We start from the raw sequence: 21,466 nt of genomic DNA on the forward strand, positions 1-21,466 counted from the left end.
GAATAAGAAAGAAGCTTTTGAACACAGTCAATGTGGGAATTTGCTTTCCTTCACTATGCGTATTTGTCACTAGATTTTGTTTTCATTTTTCTCTTTTTCAGCTGGGTAGGAATAAAAAAAGGTGAGGGCTGACGGATACAATAACCGGTAAAAGGCTCATTGAAGTATTTTTTTTAATAATTGGAAGAAAACAGAAGGTTAGAAGGGCAAGAAGGACAGCTTTGAAAGTAGTTTTGAATGTATCATGTTGTATACAATATTCTCAATTTCACCTACAATCCTCTTTTCTATTCTACTGTGTGTATGGAAATACCCATTTTATTTGTTGATAAGTTCAGGATAAAAAAAAGTAACAAAACAGTGTATAGAAAATGTTTTAAAAAGCAAAATTACCATTATCCTATTTTCTTCAAAGCAGCCTTCCTCTTTCTTCTTCGATCCTCTTCTTAGCCCAAAATGGCAATAAATTAACTCCTTTTATGTTGCCTTAATATTTCTTGAGATTTAGGGTGACAAAATGGATAGAAAACTAGTGTCCTAGCTAGAAAGAACAGGATTCAAGTTCTGTCTTTATGGAATAGCTTTGTGACTCTAAAAAAAAAATCACTTTTCTAAGGACATTAGTCAATTCTCTTAAGTAAACTTAAACTGCTTGTTGCCTTAGTGGAAGAAGTAGCTTTTTTCCAATGACATTATACTAAAAGACGGTCTTTTATATTCCTTGACAACATCTGCTCACTCTGGACTTTTTGGTATCCCTCATTCTCCTTTCCATCTTCTATACAATTGGTTGCTAAATTTAAGTCAGTCACTGCCCCCCCCCCCCTTTTAATCATTGGAATCATTTTGCTGCCATCACCTTTGTCCCTGAAAGTTTCCCGTTTTCCCCAGGCCATCTGCCTGCATACCCTGAAGCCGCTGGATCTTTCCTCGCCCTTTCTTTGGGCATTTAAGAACCCACTTCCTAGATTCAGAGCACGTCAGACTACGTTCTTTAGCCATCTTGAACTTTAACTTCCCCCGAGGCTCTTGCCACCCCCCCGCAATTGCTTCTTCCGTGTCAGACCGCATGAATCTGCAATCGGACTCCCGCAGCCTGGAGCACACACTACACGTTCTAGCTCTCGGATGTGTTCTCTTGGCTCTTTCTCCCCGAGGGGCAACCCCAGAAAGACCGTGCTTCCCGGGCCTCAGGGATTTTAGCTCCCCTCTTCCCCAGAGGGGAGCGGCTCACGCCCGTCTCGCGGAGAGGATGCCCCCCCCCCCGCCCCCCGGTGGGTGGGTGAGTGGGAGGCTGAGGCTTCCAGGAGGGAGAGGTCTGTGGGGAAACAGCGAAGTCGCGTCCAAGCCCATCCCCCAGACTCTTTTCCCGCTGTGGGAGTGCGGGCCCAGAGCCCCTCCGAGGCGAAGCGGAGCACAGAACCGGGGAAGGTACGCCCGAGCCCTCCTGACTGCGCTCCATCCTTCATCCCTCCCCCGCCCTCGGGAGCCTGGTCCCCAGCGCCGCGCTCCCGACCCCAGCCGAGGGGGGCGGGGCTCAGGTAGGGAGGCGGGGGGCGGGGGGCTTCGGGGGCGGCCTCCCGCCCCTGGGCTCGGCCAATGGGGACGGCCCCCTGTGCGGCCCGGCCAATGGCGAGGCTGCGGCGGCGGCGGCGGCGCGCGCGCGCGCGTGGGGGGCTGTTACCCGGCTCCAGCGCCCGGGCCGGGCCGGGCCAGGCAACTGGGGGCGGGGCTGGTTGCTGTTTTGCAGCCGCCGGAGCCGCAGCCGCGGCCGGAGCCTCGGCAGTCTCGCTGGCCGGCGCCGGGCTCCGGGCGGCGCGGCGTGACGGAGGCTCCGCGGGAGGGGGCCCGGGAGGCCCCGGAGCGTGCCGCGCCCGGACTCGCAGCCGGAGGAGGACGAGCCGCCGCCCGGCGGCCCCCGCGGCGCATCCCCGGACCCAGGTACCGGCCCCGCCCGCCCGCTCCCCGCGCTGACCCCTGCAAAGTTTCCCCGCGCGGTCTGCGCGCGCCCCGCCGTGGGCCGTCCCCCGCACTCCCCGCGCCCGCCGCCTCCCGCCGGCCTGGGCAGAGGCTTCGGGGCCGGAGCCCGGGGGAGCATGCGGAGGGAGCACCCGCCGCACGGGCGTCTGCAGGTCTCATTCCCCCCCGCGGGGGGAGGGGATCCATCCCGAGCTGTGTCACCGGGCCCGAGCCCCCACCGCCGTCCCCACCGTGACAGAGGAAGGGCCCTCGGGGTCGGGAGTGGGCGAGGAGAAAAGGAAGTAGAAGGGGGTGGGGGCGAGGGGCGGGCAGCGACCCCCTGGGAGAACAAGTGCCCGTCTGCCCTCCCCTCCGTGCCCCCGGGGCCCCAGGCCAGAGATCCCATACAGCCCCTGGCCTCGGGCTCTCTGAGGCCGGTGCTTTTCCCTCTTTCATTCCCGGGAGCTGCCCTCCTCTGGCCCCCGCTTCCCTGCCCCCGAGTTCGGCTGTGTGCCCGGACGGCACCGGGCACAGGTATGAGGAGCCTGCTCTTTGGGGAAGACTTTCTTTTCCTATTTCCCCTCCCAGGCCCCCCAAACTGAAGTAGGAGTGTTGGGAACTCTGGAGGAGAGGGTCCTGGAAGGAAGGTGTAAATCTCTGACTTTCGTTCTCCCCTGTTAATACACCTTAGGTGTCCGTGCGAGATGCTTTTCTCATTTTCAGCCCAGTCGCTTTGATGTCTTATTCTTCTCCCCCTGGAAGTCTGGGGAAGGAGACCCATCCCCTGGGGGAAGCTTGGCAGGAATACCACTCCCCTACCCCCATCCCCCAATTCAGTGGCCTGGATTACTAAAGCTGGGGGAAGGGAAAGGAAGGGAAACCGGTGGTAGCCCAGCAAGATAGGGAGGACCTCAGGATGGGAAAATTGATTATAGTCCTTTATCCCAGAAATAGAATCACTTCTATTATCAGTTGCCTGCTTCTATGGCCTACTTGTAGCCTCAGCACCATGAGTGGGCTAAGATAGGAGACAGATAGAGGGGCCCAAACTCTGGACTCTGTGGTCTGTCCCTGGTCTGATGCAGGAACAAGCTTTTTGCTTTCAGGGAACCCCTGGTCTAAGTTAGGGCTGGGTTCCCCATAGCCCTGAAGATGGATGCTGGATGCTGGAGAAGCAGCGATGAAGGTCAGATAACCCCGTTTCAACACTCAGTTTTGAATTATTAATTTCCAAATTTGCTTCTCAACTTTCCAAAAAAAAAATTATGATAGAACTTTTAAGATTCATATCTAGAAAGAACAGATCATCTGGTCCCACCTCACTTGATAAAGGATGAAATTGTGGTCCATATAGGAGAAATAACTTTGCACAAGATCCCATAGTAACAGAACTGAAGACCTCTGTCCTGTACTTTGGAAACTTAGCTGAGAAAAGGGTCTTTTTCAGGCAAAAGTATATCCTTCCATGTTGTTCTCCTCAGAGGGTATATATACTTCCCCCACTGTGGCAGAAAGAAGGACGGGGACTTCTGAGTCTTACAGGGGAAACATTCCTCACCCCAATCCCAGTCCACGGGTCTCCTTGGCTAATAAGATTTCTATTCTGCCTCCAGACCCAAGCCGAGGTGAAAGCTTCTCAGCAGGGCAGGAGCAGTGAGTGGGACCTCCATCGTGGGACCGCACTTCTCTGCTTCCTGGATACCTGGGTTCCGGTTGCCTCGAGCCCTCTTCTCAGTGCCTCTGTCTTTCCTTCCAAATCCCCCAGGGATGGGCTGGGGCCCAGGGGTTGAACTGCCCATGGTGGCATGTGGGGGGTGAAGGGAAGCCCTGTCCTGCGATGGGGGCGGGACTCTCCACTGGGGCCATCATCGCCATCTCCTTCAATGGTATTGCTGCCCTCTTGCTTCTGCTGCTCTGTACCATTGTGTGCCGGGCCTGCCGGGTGCACCCAGTGTGTGCTGGTGCTGAGAAGTTGCCCACGCCCCAGCACCCCCAGCAATCTCAGCAGCCCCAGCAGCCCCAGCAGTCCCAGCAATCTCAGCAGTCCCAACAACTTCAGCAGTCTCAGCCTAGGCACGAGGGCAGCCATCTACTGCAGCCCTGACATCTGACATCCTGGGATCACCTAACCAGCCCCGACTGCCAAGTCCCCATGGAAGAAGGATCCCATGGACCTAGAAGGACAAGGGGAGAGGAGGGACCTCCCTCTTCACTCACTGTGCCTCCCATGAGCCATGGACTGGCCTCTGGGAGACCAAGGACACCTTCTACTTCCCTTCTCCCATGTCTGTTCCCCTCATGGGGCTGATGCTTCCAGGGTTGGGGCCTGAGTGAGCCTGTCTTCTATGAAAGGTGGGAGAAATGGAGGGGACTGGGGTGAGGCCATCTGCCCTCTGGAGCAGGAGCTGGCCAGACCAGACAGAGCTGGCCCCTTGGGAATGGGTGGGACAGAAGCCAGGTTATTCCCTACTGGGGAGAATGGAAGCTCTTGAGAATTAGTTCTGGGTTCTGAAGCTGGTGGAGCCTCTCAGAAGCTCTTGGCAGTAGGGTTCAAGGGGCAGGGGAATTGTGACATCCCACCCCAGACAAGATCATGAGTGGGTGGGCAGACCAGCCTGGGCAAAGCCATTGCAGTAACCCAGGCTGGTGCATCTGTGCCCTCTCCCAGGGTTCCACTGCTGTTTTTTACTGAATAATAAACTGCATTGTGGTTCAGCTGTCTCTTACACTGTTTTGTCTGGGAAGGGCAAAGAGCCCTGAAACTAGGTAGGTGAATTCTGAGACTTGTTTATTTGTCTAGGAAGGTGTTGAGAGTCATCTTTTGTATTTCTATGTGGGAGGGGGTAATTAAATCTGCAAGGATCTCTTGTTCCTTCAGTAGAATGAGACCACTGACATTGCGAGCATGGTTGTGGAGTTGGGAAATGCAAGCCTTAATATTTGAGACTAAAATATACTTAGGGGATAAAATTGAGGAGGTTATCTGGAGGTTAGGTCAGGAGATGGGGGTGCTGCTGTTTGGGGACAGATTCGATCAGGTCTTCACTTCCTTTACGAGGTTCAACAGTTTGTCCAGTTTGGCAATCTCTACTGCTGGGCCTTTCTTCACCTCCTGTCCCTTCTTCTCCTGTAATAAATCACACAGAGAGGTGAAGAGGTGAGGGGATGGCTAAGAAAGGGGAAGTGAAAAAAGACATCTGGATTCTCTGTTTCCTCTTGCTTCTCCATCTAAGTTGAGCCCCCGAAACTGAGGCCACAAGGATGGCTTGAGACAGTCATTCATTCCTTCATTTTTTCCATCTGTACTGAGGTAGCCTATGTGTGGGAAAAATGGGGCAGGAGTGACAGTTACAGCTTCTGCTAAATGACTGAAGAGGTAGTTTTTAAGAATGGAGGATTAACATTTTGGGGATTTTGAGTACACAATTACTCTTCCTCAGACAGAAAATAAAAACATCCCTTTGGAAGCAGCCCAGGGAAGACAGAGAAAGGAAGTCTGAGTTACTTCTCCACCAAGTAGCTTCCTTAGGAAGAGGACATCACAGCCCACTGACGTGGCTTGTCTCCTGGGAGGATAAAAATCAGTAACCCACATTTCTATAGTTCTTCTAAGTTTACAAAGCACCTTTCTCATATCACCCTTGTGATTTTACAGATGAGAAAACTGGGACTTGAGTTGTGATTTGCTCAGCTTTACAGAGTTTGGGTCAGAACCAGGACTTGAGTCCCATTCTTTTGACTCCCAAGATTGAGAAGCTGAATGGCTCCTAAACAAGGCCTACAGGAAATCACACTGAGGGCATTTGGACAGTTTACTGAGACCTAACATGAAAGGACCACCAAGTGACTGCTGAGTTCTACTATTAAACCACTGAGGTTTATGGAAAAAGGTGTTAATAGCTAAAGAGCATTCCTGGCCCCTTTGCCAGAGACTAAATGGTTAGGGTATAGGAACCCAAGTGTGTCACTGGGAAGAAGAGAGTATTATTAAGACACGACTTGTTTCAGGGACAGCCTGGGGGATAGACCTCATCCCTGGACTGTGAATAACCTGGAACTAAAGAGAATCCAATCATTTTGGGAAACAGGAAGAGGAGAGTCCTGTAAAAACATGCCTGATTAGATACCTTCAGACCAGAGATCCCCTCAGCTGAATATGCTGTAGAGGGTCTTCCTGACTAGACTAGATGGTTTCTTACTTTTTTTCCCACTTGGAGATGCCTTTTTTCCTCAGAAGAATCCCCAGGGATGAGTGGAGTCTGGACCGAATCCCTCTCCCATGAGAAAGGAACTCCTGTTCTTGCCAGAGATAGGATGGCTAGAGATACTTTACTGCAAAGAGAGGAAGGCAAGACAAGTGGGACAGGGGAGGTAGGCCAGCCTCCCATGCCACGGAGGTGGAGAGGTCAGAGTGGCTGGTATGATGGACAAAGCACTAGACTTGGAGGCAGGAGTGTATTAGAGTCTTAGCTCTGTGGTTTATTATTTTGTCCTTGGGCTGATGCATATCTTCCTCTGAAGCTGGAGTCTTGAAGAAAACCAGGTGTTGTTGGTCAAGAGATGGTGGGTGGGGGAAGATGGGCTTCTTGGATCCTTCCTTAAAGCCTGACCAGGGATGGAGGGCCCAATGGGATCACATAATGATTCATTTTTACAATAGTATCAACAAGCATTTATGACGTGTAAGATATTATGGTAGGTGCCAGAGATAGAAAGATATACCTGTTTACAAATAAATAGGGCCATTCCAGGAAATGTGTGGCAGAGGGCCTGAAATATGGAGAATTCTGGGAGTGATATAGCTATTGTTGGCTATTTGTTGGCTATTGTTTAGTTGTGTCCAGCTCCTGGTGACTCTATCCAGGTTTTTTGGAAAAGATATTGGAGTAGTTTGCCATTTCCTTCTTCAGCTCATATTACAGATGGGGAAAACTGAAGTAATCAGGGTTAGGTAACTTGCCCAGGGTCACAAAGCTAGAAAGTATCTGAGGTTTTCCTCTTACTGCCCTTCTGGTCTATAATTCTACCCTTAGAGGTTGAAGCTCTTGAATTAAGCATTGTTATATCCAAGTGTTAGAAGATGTTCTCATCTAGCTCCAGGGTAGAGGTCAAGATAATTCCTACCTTTCTCTGCTCCATATACCTATCAAGTGGCATGAGATGTTTAGTCTGTAGAAAATATAGAGAATGTGATAGTTTCACATACTTGAAAAGGCTGTCATATGGAAAGGCAAAACTAGAATTAGCAGATGGAAGTCACAGGGAGGAAGATTTGGGCTCAGTGTGAGGAAGAACCATTTAATAATTACAGCTATTTTCAGCGGAAGATTCATGAGGAATCTCCAACGAGAATGGTGATTTTAAACAGAACTTGGATGATTATCTGTCAAGGGTTTTGTACCAATAATTTCATAAGAAAATCACGTCTCTCTTTTTTTGGTTGGTTTTGTCCAGAAAGCTGCAGACATTTTCCTATTTGTGGGAAAAAACAATCCTGAAATAGTCATTTATATGCTAACTTACATATCCCTTATAAATACAGAGCCTTTTAGGATCATCAGTTCATTTGATTCTTACAATGAGCTTGAGAAGTCAGTGGAGTCGTTGGCTTGGAGAGTGAAAATTTTATTATCCCTAGTTTACAAACTGTGGCTCAGAAAGTTAAGTGAGTTATCCAAGTAAGTAGCAGAGCTGGGAGTTGCGCTGAGCATCATAAGGCTTCAGCATTGTAAGAGACCTCAGAGATCGATCGGGCTAGGCCCACCCCTCATTCGGCAGATGTTTTTACATTCCAGCACTGCTTTTTCCCCCTCCTCCATTGGTTCTCATGGAAGGGATTCTTGTGTGTGGAGAGGTGCAGATTGGGTTATGGACTAAGGTCTTCTCCTAATTCTAAGATAATGTGATTTTTGCCATTTGATATGGATATTATGTTCCTTGCAAGAAGCTATATAATGAATTGTTTTTCTTGTCAGTCTTGGTGAACCTGTGGATCCTACTGGCCATGGGGGTTTCTTGGCAAAGATGTTGGAATGGTTTGGCCTTTCTCCCGTGGATTAAGGTAGACAGAGGTTGAGGGACTTGCCCAGACTCACACAGCTAGTGAGCATCCAAGGCTGGATTTGACTCAGATATGTTCCTGAATCCAGGCCCAGCACATGATCCACTGAGCAATCTACCTGCCTCCAAGATAAATTCAGGCTAACTGACTTGTCCAAGGTCATACTACTAGTAAGTGTCTGGGGCTGAGTTTGCCTGTAGGTCTTCTTGACTTCTGGCCCATCACTCTATCCACTGCACTACCTAGCTGCCTCCACATAATGAATGGATATTTAAAAGATTTTAGTGCCTGGCTGGAGTCAGGAAGATCTGAGTTCAAATCCAACTTCAGACACTTGTTAGTGACCCTGGACAAGACAAATTTATTTGCCTCACTTTCTTTGTGTAAGTGTAAAATAGGAAGAGTACTAGAAAAAATTTTGTTGAAGATCAAATATGTTAATATTTATAAAGTGCTTAGCATAGAGTTTGATACATAATCGTGCTTAATAAATGCTTACTTTTGTTATTCCCTAAGTTTAGAAATTTCTAGGGATGTACCACATAAAAGTCACATCCTATGACAGCACTACTGCTCTGTAGCTGTTTTTATAGCAATTCTACAAGAGAGATATTTTTGGAAGTTCCTTTTAAAAGGTCTGGGAGACCTGGTAATTGTGTTTCTAGTTTTACTATCAGAGAACAAAGTACTTTGATAACTGTCAACAAAGTGTCAAGTAGAGGAACTTTAAAAGGCCAACTTTACTAGTCATCTCTGGAGCAACTCCTGTTGTATCTTAGAATACACTGAGGACGTAAGAGAGAGGATAAGAGAGGAATATTGGTTGGTTGCTTTACTTAAAAATATTGACATATTTATTTTTGTGTCACTTATATTTCTCAGTATACTCTTCCCCCTCCTGAAGAGCTATCCCTTATTACAAAGAATAAAAGAATGAAGGGAGGCGGAAGCCAGTTAGGCAAAACTAATCAATACATCAACCAAGTCTGACATTAAATGTAGTTTTCCATACCTGCAGTACCCCACCCTTGCAGAAAAGAGAGACACATTCTCATAGTTCTTTTCTGAGGGCTAGGATTAGTCATTTTAATTTCATGTCATTCAGTTTCATTTGTTCTGTTGTTTTCATTTACACTGTTGAAATCACTGTCTATACTGTTTTCTTGTTTCTAATTATTTTACTTTTCATCAGTTCATCTAAAGCTTTCCATGATTCTCTGTGTTTTGGCATAGTCACTGTTTCTTATATCACAGAATTCTGTTACCTTCTATTACCTTCATGCACACCTTATTTTTTTTTTTAACCTAACTGATGCATATCTAATTTATTTCCAGTTCTTTACTACAATGGAACATGCTCTTATCGATATTTTGGCATACAGAAGATCTATCTTTTTTAAAATTTAAATTTTTGTCCTTCTTGGGATATATGTCTAACAGTGAGACTTTGTAGTCAAAGAGTATAGAGATTTTGGTCATTTTCTTAGCAAAATTCCAAATTGATCTCCAAAATGGTCAAAGCAAATCACAGCTTCACCAGAAATGTGAGTATGCCTGTCTTTCCTCCAACCCTTCCCACACTGACTCTTCCCATCTTTGATAATTTGCTGGATATGAGGTGAAATCACATATTTAAATTTGTTTCTCTTATTAGTGATTAAGAACATTCTTTCATATGGTTGTTAGCAATTTGGAATTAATCTTTTTGAGAACTGTATGTTTCTATGTTTTGACCATTTATCTTAGGCTTTTAGTCTTATTCATGTGTCAGTTCTCTAATCTTGACTGTCAGACCTTTATCAGAGATCATAGTTGATCAGAGATTATAGAGCTGAAAGGGATCTCAGGGGTCAACTTATCCAACTCTCTCCCTTTTTGCAGATGAGAAGACTGAGGCAGGGTAGTAGTACTGGTGAAGTAAATTGTTCAGAGTAACAAAGATATTAAGCTATTAAGAATCAGAGGTAGTATTTGAACCTCTGCTTCTGGAGCAAGTGCACTACCCTTTTCTTCATTTGATTGCTCTGTTTCTTATCCTACTTGTGTTAACTTTGCGTACAAGTTCTTCAAGTAATAATAAGTATTTCAAAAATGCTTGTTGATTGTTTGAGATGTTTCTGTGGGAGAAAGTTTCTTCACTCCTCCAAGTAGTCATCACTATCACTGCCAACTCTAATACAAGACAACAACAAACAGTAATCTGATTGGTAGAAGGCTTCTGTGCACTTTTACTAGGTACAGAGAAATATTGCGAGAGAAGAAAACATATATTCAGCTTCCACAGAGAGCTTTTTTAAAAGAAGCCTCAGGAGGTATCAGACGTGGAAGGGCAAAGTGGTGAGCAATGAAAAACACTTTTTAACCTTCCTTTTAATACATACATTTTTAATCCCAAGAAATACCAATGCCTCTGGCACAGAATCAAACTTCAATATTAAGTATTCAGTATTATTTAGCTTCAGTAGAAAGAACACTGGATTTGGGATCAAGGGCAACACTGGAATGCTGAACCTTAAGACAGAGGACTTGAATTCAAGTACCAGTTCTGCCTCTTACCATTTGTGTGACCTCAATTAAGTCTCTTAACCTCACAGAGCCTCAGTTTCCTCACCTGTAAAAGGAGAGGGTTGTTCTAGAGTAGGTCTTCTTAACCTTTTTCCACTTGTGATTCCCTTTCACCTGAGAAAATTTTATATAACCCCGGTATGTAGGTATGTAAACTAGGTATATAATTCAGACATTTATGATAATAAATCATAGTTTTGCAATGCCCACAGTTTAAGAAGCCAGGCTCTACATGACTGCTATTTTTGTATTTTCGTAATAACAAGAGTTGGACTAAATGATTTTGAGTTCTTCAGAGTCTAAATCACAAAATAACCAAATTTCTAAATTGGAACAGCCTTCAGTGCTTTTCTAGTTTTGTCCATATCTGAAAGATAGAGGTCACACAGTAGGGGCGAGATCCCCCAATTACAAATTTAACATGGTTTCCGTGCTTTTCCTCTATTTGAAAATGGATGTCACATCCCACTAAGTTTCTTCTTCCTCTGAATCACCTTCAGTTCCTTCAACTGCTCTTCAAGTGATAGGATTTAAAGATCTCTCAGTATCCCAGTCCCCTTCTTTTTAAATTGTAACTAAAGAGCCCCCAAATTCTAGATCCTTGGTAACTTGTAATCATTCTTCATACCAGACTGTTTACTCAACAAAAAATGCAGTTTCTTTTTGGAATATTGTATAGAGCTTAAGGGACTATTCCAGATTCACAAGTGGTCATAGTGATGCTGATAAAAGGAATCCAAGAGGTGCCAAGAACTGAGCTGGCCATGGGTTCATGGAATTGGACATTTGTAACCTATGCCCCACCTACAGATTCCTCTATTATTACTGTTAACATTTCATATTTACATGTTTTTCTTATTTTTCTTTTTTTTAAAATAAAGCACTTTATGAGACAGGTAATACAAGCATTATTAAGCATGATTATTATTAAAATTAATTTGCAGATGTGGAAATTGATGCCCAGAGAGGTGCAATAACTCACATTTAATAAATGTCAGAATTTCAAGTAGAAATCAGAACACCAACTTTTTTTTTTCCCTGAGGCAATTGAGGTTAAGTGACTTGCCTAGGATCACATAGCTAGGAAGTGTTAAGTGACACCAGATTTAAACTCAGGTCCTCCTGACTTCAGGGCTGGTGCTCAATCTATTGCACCACAATCTAGCTACTCCCAGACCACCAACTTTTTTATGCCCCAGAATACAATATTCCCTTCCTCTTATGCTACAGAAGGCAAACCACTTGGCAAGTCACTCATTCAGTCATTCATTTTTCATTCAGCAAATGTTCATCAAACATCTATTTATTGTTTGTAGAACATTGAACTACAAAATTTAGATAAGATCCCAATCCTTTCTTTCATGAAACTCACACTCTAGAATCTACAGAATTTAGATTTAGTTCTGCAGATCTAGAATCCAGATCCTTGGAATCTACAACTGATAAAGAGGTAACACCAAACACATAATTATAAGCCATAATATTACATGGTAAATGTCTGAGATATGTATATGAGAGAGATGTCTATGTGAGAGGTGAGGTAGAAGATTGGTGTCATTTGGGAAAAAGGTAGAAAGGCTTCCTGGAGGATATGATATTTGCATTAAGATTTTAAGAATTCAGAGCAGGAAGAAGGGTATCCAAGGCATAAGGAAAGAGATTAGTATAATTATGGAACTAAGAAAGTTTAAGGCACAATTGGGAGATTAAGAGTCATGGAAGCTAGGACCAGGGAGGTAACAGATGCTTATCAGACTAGTTGCAAATCTTAGTTTCAACTCTGGCTTTAAGAAGGACACTGATAAGCTACAGAGTGCCCAGGGAAAAGTAATCAGGAGAATGAAGGCCTTTGAGATCTTGCCATGCTGGGCTGGTTGAAGGAACTGGGAATGTTCAACCTGGGGAGGAAAAATTAGTGCAGATAGGTATATAATTATTTGAAAGGTTGTTACCTAGAAGAGGAAGCAAAACTCAATTCTGTATGGTGCTGAAGTATAGAACATGGAATGACAAAAGAAATAGATTAAGCTTTGTATAAAGAAACACTTCCTAGTAATTTGAACTGTCCCCAAATGGAATGGGTCACCTTAGGGGTGAAGAGTTTTCATTTCACTTGAGATGATCAAACAAAGGTTGGGTGTCCACTTGTAGGATATGTTGAGGTAGGGAGGGAGAGAGGATCCTCATTTAACTGGGAGTTGGAGAAGATGCTCCCATAAGTCTCTTCCAACTCTGAAATATTGTGGATCTGGGTAGAGGGCTTGTCCAAATGATTGGAACACAAAATTTGTTGAGGAAAATAAAATGAATCCCACATTTAGGGCTCCAGACCTTAGTGTAAATATGTTTTATTTGGAGAGAAAGGGGAGATTTGTATAGTCACTGTGTTTCTTATCTTCATGGGAAGCCCTTTGGCTGTGGGAAAGGCAAAGAAGGAGCAGATGTTTATTCTCTTTTGGAGGAGATGTGATTTAGACTTATGAGATGATGAGAAAATGGAACAGAGTGGAGAACTCATTTTGGTCTCGATAGTGGGCTACCTAGCCCCCTTGGCCTCCCTTTAATCTTGATGATAGAAGGCACAGGGAGGACAGGAGGCTGTACATGCCATCTTGAGCTTTGGCTCAAGTTGTCTTCCACCTCCTCAACCTGGCAACCAAAAATCTACTTCCTTTTTTCTAACCCTTCTGCCTTATAAAACAACATGGTACCATGGGAAAATGTGCTAGATTGGAGATAATATATCCGAGTTTGAATCCTGAGTTTGCCACCTAAGATGTGACCCAGGGGTAAGTGTTTAATGTCTCTGGTAGTTGGATGAAATGGCTCTCAAAGTTCCTTTTAGCTCTAAATCGATGTCCCTGAGTACTCCATCCTGGTCGGGGAAAGAGAGACTCAAGTCATTTAGATCACTGAATGATTGTAGGGGAAAGGGACAAGGTGGAGGAGAAGGAAGAAGGCGGAGGGCCTCTGAGGAGGAGTGGCTTTCAGTTGCTCCATTATGATGTATTTCAGACCTTTTTTTGCCTGCATACAAGGTCTGTTAGACCAGCTTTGAACCTGCATGACCAGCTGTTTCTTTTCTTACCTGGGGAATCATTCTGTGTTTATTCATTTGTCTGTCTGTCCTTATAAAACAGAGACCTTGTTATCTGTGTCCAAACCTGTCAAGCAGAACTCAGGCCCCACTCAGAGTCTATGGGAATGTTGGTCTGGCCCAGCCACCCCCACATCCCTGTGCCACCTGTACCCGCTGATTGCCCTGGCACCTGCCCTGGCCCTGCATGCCACTGGCTTATTTCCTTGCCCCGTGCTGGGAATAACTGGCACTTCCCCAGCTCTACTGCCGTTACTTCCTTTCCCCAGATGCCACCTGGGGTAGCTGGGCCCTCTGCCCCACCTCCTGGCATAGCCTGTACTGACAGCCACCCCCGCCCTGACATAATCCTCCCCCTCCCCTGGCATCAATTCTTCCTGTGCCCATGTCTGTCCTGGCATTAATCCCTTACCATCTGGGCTTGGGACTATGAGGTATAGTCAGTCCATGGGAGACCAATGAGGGGCAGAGATTGTTAACTTGCCTTTTAGCTAATGTGACCCAGAGCCAAATGGAACTAGGCTGTATGCAGGATGGGTCCCTGGGGGCAAAAGTACATGTAACTAACTATGGAGCTCAGTTTGCCCCTGAATTTCAGTTTATTGCCTGGGAAATCCTGTTGCATAGTGCTGATTCTGAGTTGATAGGTACTTGCACTGTATTTTTTTTTTTTTTGAACCAGAAATGGAAGTACATGATCTGATAAAGGATATGACTTTTACAAGGCCTCATTAACAGCAGTTTTCTTGAAATTGGAACTACTTTGGGAATAAAAAGATCATGTTGCACCTATCAGTGAGAGAAAGTATGGTATAATGGTCACAGCATGGACTTGGTTCAGTTATTTAGTTGTGTTTGATTCCTTGTGACCCTTTTTGAGGTTTTCTTGACAGAGATGCTGGAGTCATTTGCCATTTCCTTTTCCAGATGAAGAAACTGAGGAAAAATTAAATTACTTGCCCAGAGTCACACATCTGTAAGTATTGGAGGCCAGATTTGAACTCGGAAGATGAATCTTCCTGACTCTAGGGCCAACAGTCTTTTAGCTGCACTATCTTGCTGCCTCTGACAAAGTCAGAGGATCTTTATTCAAATCTAAGTTCTCCTGCTTAATGCTAGTTCAGATTTCTATAATGTACATAAATTCACAAAATACTTTCATTACAACAGCCTTATGAAGTAAGTAACATAACTTTATTATTTCTATTTTACAGATAAGGAAACAGGCTCAGTGATTTGATTCTGGATCATATAAGTGCCAGAACCAGGGTTTTGTAACCATGCCTCAGGTCTTGAATGCAGATCTAGCACTTTTTTCCTTTAAAATATTTTTTTTCAATTTTATTTTCAACATTTATTTTGTCTCTTGCTTCCCTCTCCATTTAAAAAAATTTAAAAATAAAAATGATCAAAACAAATTCATACTGGTTCTCTCAAAAAAGTTCCAGTCTGCACCTCAGGGTATGTCCCTTCTCTGCTGGGGGTGGGTAGTCTTTGAACAATTTTCACTATTCCACTTTGATGAACTTAATATATGCTTGACCATGGAAAACTCACCATTTCTTGGAACCTATTTTCTCAAGTCAGCTTCAAATCCTAACTCTGACACATGCTGTAAACCATAGGCAAGTAACTTAATCTTTCCGTTCCCCAGGCAACTCTCTCTGACTTATCAATTGTAGTACAGGGCCCAATCTGTATTGGGAAAGAGAGTTTCTTATGCAAATTAATCATGGGTCTTCTCTGAAATGAAGGGAGAATCTGGATGATTTCAGAGACCCTATCTAGCTTAAAATCTTAGGATCCTAGGAAATGTGCTGAAAGCTGAGAAAGAGACAAGGCATGGGTGGCAGGGAACTTGACACAGGAAGGGGAACCTAGGATATTTATCCCTTTATCTGCCAGTGAGCCGAGAGCCAGAAGAAGTCAGTAACCAGGAAGCTAAGAGGGAAAGGAACCTAAACAGGAAGGTCAAAAAGAACCTGCTATTTTAGGATCAAAAAGGAGGTTGGTTGCAAGCTGGCAAATGGCAGGAGAGGATGCCATGTGGCAGGACCAAAAGCTAGGATGAGAATCAAGGAAGAGACAAAGTGCTGCTTGTCCACCTGAGAGCAAGGATGCCAGGGGGCAAAGCCTGGGTGTCTGGGCAAAGAGCAAAGCCTAGTGCCAAGCTAAAGTCTGGATTTGTTGGCCTAGGCCAAAAACAGAATGATCAGGGAAAGAAACCAGGCCGTGGTGTCAGGAGCTGCCTGGCTCCTTATTCTCCCTCTGCCAGCCAGGCATTTCCACTTGTCTTAACCTATGAAATGAGCCAACTCTATTCTGTGCCAAGCATATGGGCCAGCCAAAGCACCTCTGTCCAAACTTGTTTACACTGAAAGCAGCTCAGGCCTTGAGCACGGAGCTTATATGGTGGGCCCTTGGTTTGGGAATCTTCAGGTTAGAATCAGGCTCTACTTTTATCACTGTCCTTTGAGCCTATTACCCATAGATCTCCTTTCCAGATTCTGACTTTCCCTCTTCCCCAGATTTTCCGCATTGAATCTCTGAGATTTGCTCCTCTATCTTGTGTTTGAGATGAATTTCAAGTTGAAAGAGGACTTGGAGATCATTTAAGCTGACTATTATTCCTGCGGCCTGACTTCCTAAACTCTGGAGCTGCTTGGGTCTTCAGTAATTTTGGACTCTTTCTTCTCTTAGCTGATTAGTACAGATCAGCTCTCTACCCTTTTGGCTCAAATACTTTCTTTCCCCCCCTGAATAATAGCTTTTTATTTTGAAAATAAAACATGCAAAGATATTTTACAACATGCAAAGATATTTTTCAACATACACTCTTGCAAAACCTTGTGTTTCAAATTTTTCTCCCTCCCATCTCCTTATCCCCTTCCCCTAGACAGCAGGTAATGCAATAAAATGTGCAGTTCTTCTATACATATTTCTACATTTATCATGCTGCACAAGGAAAATCATCATACTTTCTAGTTTTCTCCACTCTGCTCCTCAAATGACTGTCCCTCTAAGTCTATCTGAAATCTTAGTCCTACCCCTTTGCCATTCAGGACCTGGCATCATATTCTGGGATAGAAGGAGCCAAACATATTCAAAGTTAAGCATCTAGGTCATCCAGAACATTTCTGGTCAGATTTCATTAGGGCCCAGAGAAACCTGAAACTTGGCCTTTATGGAAACTTCCTTTTTGTTCCTTGGGGTATTTTTTGAAGGGGAAATGGCTTGTGTCTATTGAATATTTTTTTTAAGTCAAGTGCCTTTTTTATAGCTCAGTAGGTGGTCTTTATTGGCAAGTTTGGTTTTGACCCGGGAAAAGGAAAGAAACAAGAAATGGAAGGATAAGAGGAAGAAAGAAAGAAGGAAGAAAGGAATAAGGGAGGAAAGAAGGAAGGAGGGAAAGGAGGGAGAAAGGAAGGGACTAAGGGAAGAAGGAAGGAAGGGAGAGATGAAGAGAGGAAGGAAAGGAAGCAAGGAAAGAAGAGAGAGAAGGAAGTAAAGGAAGCAAACAATTATTTACTAAGTGCCTACTGACACATGCCAGCACTGTGCTAAGCACTTCATAAATATTAGCTCATTTGGTGGAGTTGAGAATAGAGGCCATGGGTCATGATTTTCTGGCCTGTCAGAGAAAGAGAGAATGGGCTTTACCACTTCCACTCATCACAAGTGGAGGTAATGGTACAAATGGAAACAACAAACTCAAATCTTAGAAACTAGAACATCAAGGTAGAATCTGAGCCGACACCCAGAGAAAGGATTCTGAACCCAAGTCCCACCCTCTGTGGGAGGAACTGAAACTCGGCAGGGAAACAAGGGCTCTGTATCAGTACTGGAAATTTAGGGGATGCTGAAAACACTATCCCAAGCCAAAAAGCCCTTCCCTTTTTGCATGTCACACCCCTATGCGGGCACTTCCACATCAAACCCCAACTCATTCCCAGCAGCTTAGAAATCTCATGGAGACCCAAGGACATTTGTTTTCCTCAGGGAAATTGATCCCATTCCCCTCTTCCTGCTCTCAGTTGTCCGAGGTGTGGAACTTGCTAGTTACTGATCTGTACCTCAGGAGTGGCTGGCACTGGCCTGCTGGCTGGCCCCGTTAAAGACTGACAGCATGTTGGCTTTTGGCCACCATAGGATGACCTATTTACCAAAAATGCCCACTCTCAGCCACAGTGACCCAGCCCAAGCCATGGGGCTTGCCTCAGAGCTTGAAGGCCACTTCCAGTTCCTAGCCAGACCCTGACCTTGCAGTGAGATAACCCAAGCAAGGCCATGCCATCTTGGGTGGGTGGTTTTAATTGAGCTCCTTCCTTCCCATCAGGCAACTTTCTGGGCAGCTCTTTCTGGTTCTATAGCCAAACCATCTCTCTGGAGATACAGAGAACAAAGAATTCTTATTCCCTTTTCTCCCTTACTGGAGCTGTAGAGACAAGCCCAGGTTTCCTTAGCTTTCCTCCTCCTTCCCACCCTGTATGGTGCTTTCTCTTTCACATTCCTTTTAGCCTAAAGCTGACCAGTTCTTTTTTCTCCTGGTCTTTGCCCTAGTGCAGAAGATGGAAAATGGGATCTTTGCTCCTATTGCCTTTTTTTTTTTAGGGAAGGAAAGTCCATCTCTAAGCCCACCTGAGCTCCTGCTCCTTCCCCCTATCCCAGGAGGTAGGGGTAATAAGGAGAAGAACCAATGGATAGTGTTTTAAAAGAATATGTAATAAAAGAAGCCTCCATACACCCAGCTCCCAGATATTCAGTTTCCTAGCTTCCCACCTACTCAGATACTCACTTAGCCAATTCCCCACACTCTCAGAAACCTAGAGGTCCCCTCCCCCAGGGAAGACAGAAAGGAGCCAGGCTGGATCCGTGCCAGGATTGGCCTGGGATAAATCTCTAATTCTTCTCTGCCTATAGTCAGACATAACCTGCCTTCTGCTTTCTCTCCCAGAAGTCGATGTGAATGGCCAAAGGGGGAATATTCAGTAACCACAAATAACAGGAATCTCCGGGATGACCCCTCCCATTTTTGTCCTTTCTTTTCCTCAGCCTAAACTAGAAATCAAGTTCAGGGCCGTGTGCAAAGTACATGCTCAGTAAATATTTGTGCAACTGAATGAATGGATATTAGCAGCAGCTCTTGGAGTACACATTTTCTCTGCTTTCTCCCCACTGCCTAATGCCCCCAGGAGATGTGTAGGACTTCCTGAGAAAGTCCTTCAGAAGCTAGCCCTCTAGTAGCCTCATTAGGATAGGTGGGCAGCGTGATCTGGCCTTGGGTTAGGGATCCGAGAAGAGAATGTTTCTGACTGTAACTTTGTCTGAGACTCAGGGCTTTGATCAAGGTTTTGACATCCCAAGTTGCTGGTTTTCACTGGCCTAGACACTTCATCATTTTCCCTGAACATTGTACTTGTAATCAGAGGAAGTGGGTTTGAATCTTGATTTGGACATTTACTACAACTATGTCTGTAGACCAAGTCATCTAAGTTCTTTGGGCTCCACTTTAAAATGAGGGGGGTTGGATTCAAAAGTCCCTAAGGTCCTTTCTAGGGCTTCAATCCTATGAAAATCCTTGGCCTCTGCCCTGTCCTCCCTCAGGTGTGAGGTACTGATGCAATGGAACCTTCTCTTTTCCCTATTCTGCCCTTTATAATCAATCACTTCAGTTTATTACATTGGCAGACAATGTGGTGTGTAGGGAGCCTGCTGGGTTTGGAGTTGGGAGACAAGGGTCTACACACTACTTAAACATCTGACCTGGAACAGGTTGTCTCACTACAGCCTCCATTTTCTTATGCTGACACTGCCTATCTCATTGGGTTGTTGTGGGGGAAATGCTCTGGGAACCATCCAATGCCTTAGAATCAAGAACAATTTTTTTTTTTGTATCAAACAATGGTGAAAAAATAAAGTCATTGGAGAAGGATTAAACAAATTGTGATACATTAATATAGCGGAATAGTATGCTGTGATAAAGAATATGAAAAATTCAGAAAAGCAGGGAGGAGTAATGAACTGATAAGATGCCATCTAAGAAAACAATATACACAATAATGATGCAAATGAAAGAACAAAAAACAATCTGAACGCTTTGTAATTAAGTTATCTAAAGCTTAGTCCTGGAGAAGGGTTGACAAAACATATTTTCCTCCTTCTTTACAGAAGTGGAGGGTTATGAGTGTGGAAATTTTTCTCTCAGATACTGTTGATATATTGGTTGTTTTTTGCTGAACTGCTTTCCCCCCCTCTTTTTTATTCTTTGTTACAAGGGATGGCTCAGTGAGTAGGGGAGGAAAGAGAGCTATATTTGGAAATGAAAATGATATAAAAATAAAAGTTATCTACAAAAATTTCAAAAAGGAAATGTGAGCTATTCTTAATCACCCCATAGAAGCTGAATGCCTAGATTTGCCACAGCAGACCCATCTAGATATTAGATAGCCATATCCCCTGTTCTTGGTTGGGAAGAAAAAGGGGTTATCTAAAGAACTTTGGGGGTAAACTTGGTGTTGTAGTGAATAATTCTTTTTTTTTTCTAGGTAGTGGGAGCAACTAATATCTTTTGAATTATTTTCTACTTCTCTTTGCTCATGAGAAAGAAATTAGCTAATGATTTAAGGAAGTATGGAAGAGAGGCATCAAAATCCTAGCTAAAAACATGAAATTTCCTGATTGGCTGAAAGTCAGTCTGGAATTATGAACCACTGAGCCATTTTGGTTCAAAGCAACTAGGTATAGGAATCCTAAATCTTCAAATCTGGTGGGAGTGATTCTGAGTTCAGGATGGTGGGCTCCATTCATGGGGAATTATGGGACCAAGCAAGGCCCAGAGAACTTTAACTATAGAAAAGTTTTATAAGTCTGGATAATGCCCAATCTGTACTGAACAGGGCTTCTCTCTCCCTTCCATCCCATTTTCAACTGCCTGCAATTTCATTCTTGCTATTTATGTATGTTATTCTTCCTCTGTCATTCCAAAAAAAAAAAAACGTTTTGGCCTGGAGTGTGTGGTGTCAAGAATAAGGAGAGGGGAAAAAAAAGCGTGGGTACTAAGACCAGGTGCTAAGTTACAGTGGCGATGGTGGAAGAAGGGGGAGGCATATATAGTCAATGATTGGAATTCATAGGACTGAAGCCAGAGAACCAAGTCAGTTCTGAATGATAAAAAGGAAGCTGGCATCCTGAGCAAGGGAAAACATTCAGCAAAGACCGGAGCTTGGAAAATCCATAGGCCAAGGATAAGGTCCTTTCTGAGAAGGTGCTGACCCTCCAGAAACTTGTTGTGGTCAGCCACGTTTTGGGCTGCTTTTTAAGTGCTCAGGAGGAAACCCTTTCAGGAAGAAAAGGATCATTTCAGATATGGCAAAGCAAATTCTAGGAAATAGACCAATTGCTTTCCAAAAAGCCAACTTTCATTTCCTAAGCTCTTTCTTTAGGGGTAAGGGTCACCATTGATCACAAGGGTCCCTTTGTCCCTGACAAAGGCAGGTCCGAGAGCTCAGAAGGTACTGTCAAGGATTCAGCTGTCTTTGACCTTTGTGACAGTCACTTTTGCCCAACTTTTTTGTATAGGACTGGGGTTTAGGACTGCAGGCGGCTTTCAGCACCTCAAGCATGATACTTTCTTGGAGACACATGGAATGCTTGGGAATAGAAGAAACTAGGTTCCCCAGCACCATAATATCCTCATGTGTGGAGCTTTCTTGCTCTCCTCTCTTCTTACATAATTCCCTATAAAACGAAACCATGAACACCAGTATAGAAACACCCTGGAGAGC

General features: G+C 44.5%; 2 protein-coding genes across 2 annotated transcripts in view; one reads left to right on the forward strand and one right to left on the reverse strand.

Moving 5' to 3' along the window:
* Nucleotides 1–1,451: 1,451 nt before the first annotated feature.
* On the forward strand, nt 1,452–3,749 carry LOC116420459 (translation initiation factor IF-2-like). Its single transcript, XM_031945436.1, has 2 exons — nt 1,452–1,941; nt 3,573–3,749. The coding sequence occupies exons 1-2, from the start codon at nt 1,600–1,602 to the stop codon at nt 3,747–3,749; spliced, it is 519 nt and encodes a 172-aa protein (XP_031801296.1). The 5' UTR covers nt 1,452–1,599.
* A 981-nt stretch (nt 3,750–4,730) lies between these two features.
* Nucleotides 4,731–21,466, reverse strand: part of DNAI1 (dynein axonemal intermediate chain 1) — a 251,702-nt gene continuing 234,966 nt past the window's right edge. Inside the window, exon 20 of the mRNA XM_003761769.4 lies at nt 4,731–5,086. Within this exon, the coding sequence (XP_003761817.1) occupies nt 4,994–5,086 (93 nt within the window). The 3' untranslated portion in view covers nt 4,731–4,993. The remainder of the gene's footprint in view (nt 5,087–21,466) is intronic.

This window comes from Sarcophilus harrisii, chromosome 1 (genome assembly GCF_902635505.1).
Source record: "Sarcophilus harrisii chromosome 1, mSarHar1.11, whole genome shotgun sequence".
Classification (NCBI taxonomy): domain Eukaryota; kingdom Metazoa; phylum Chordata; class Mammalia; order Dasyuromorphia; family Dasyuridae; genus Sarcophilus; species Sarcophilus harrisii.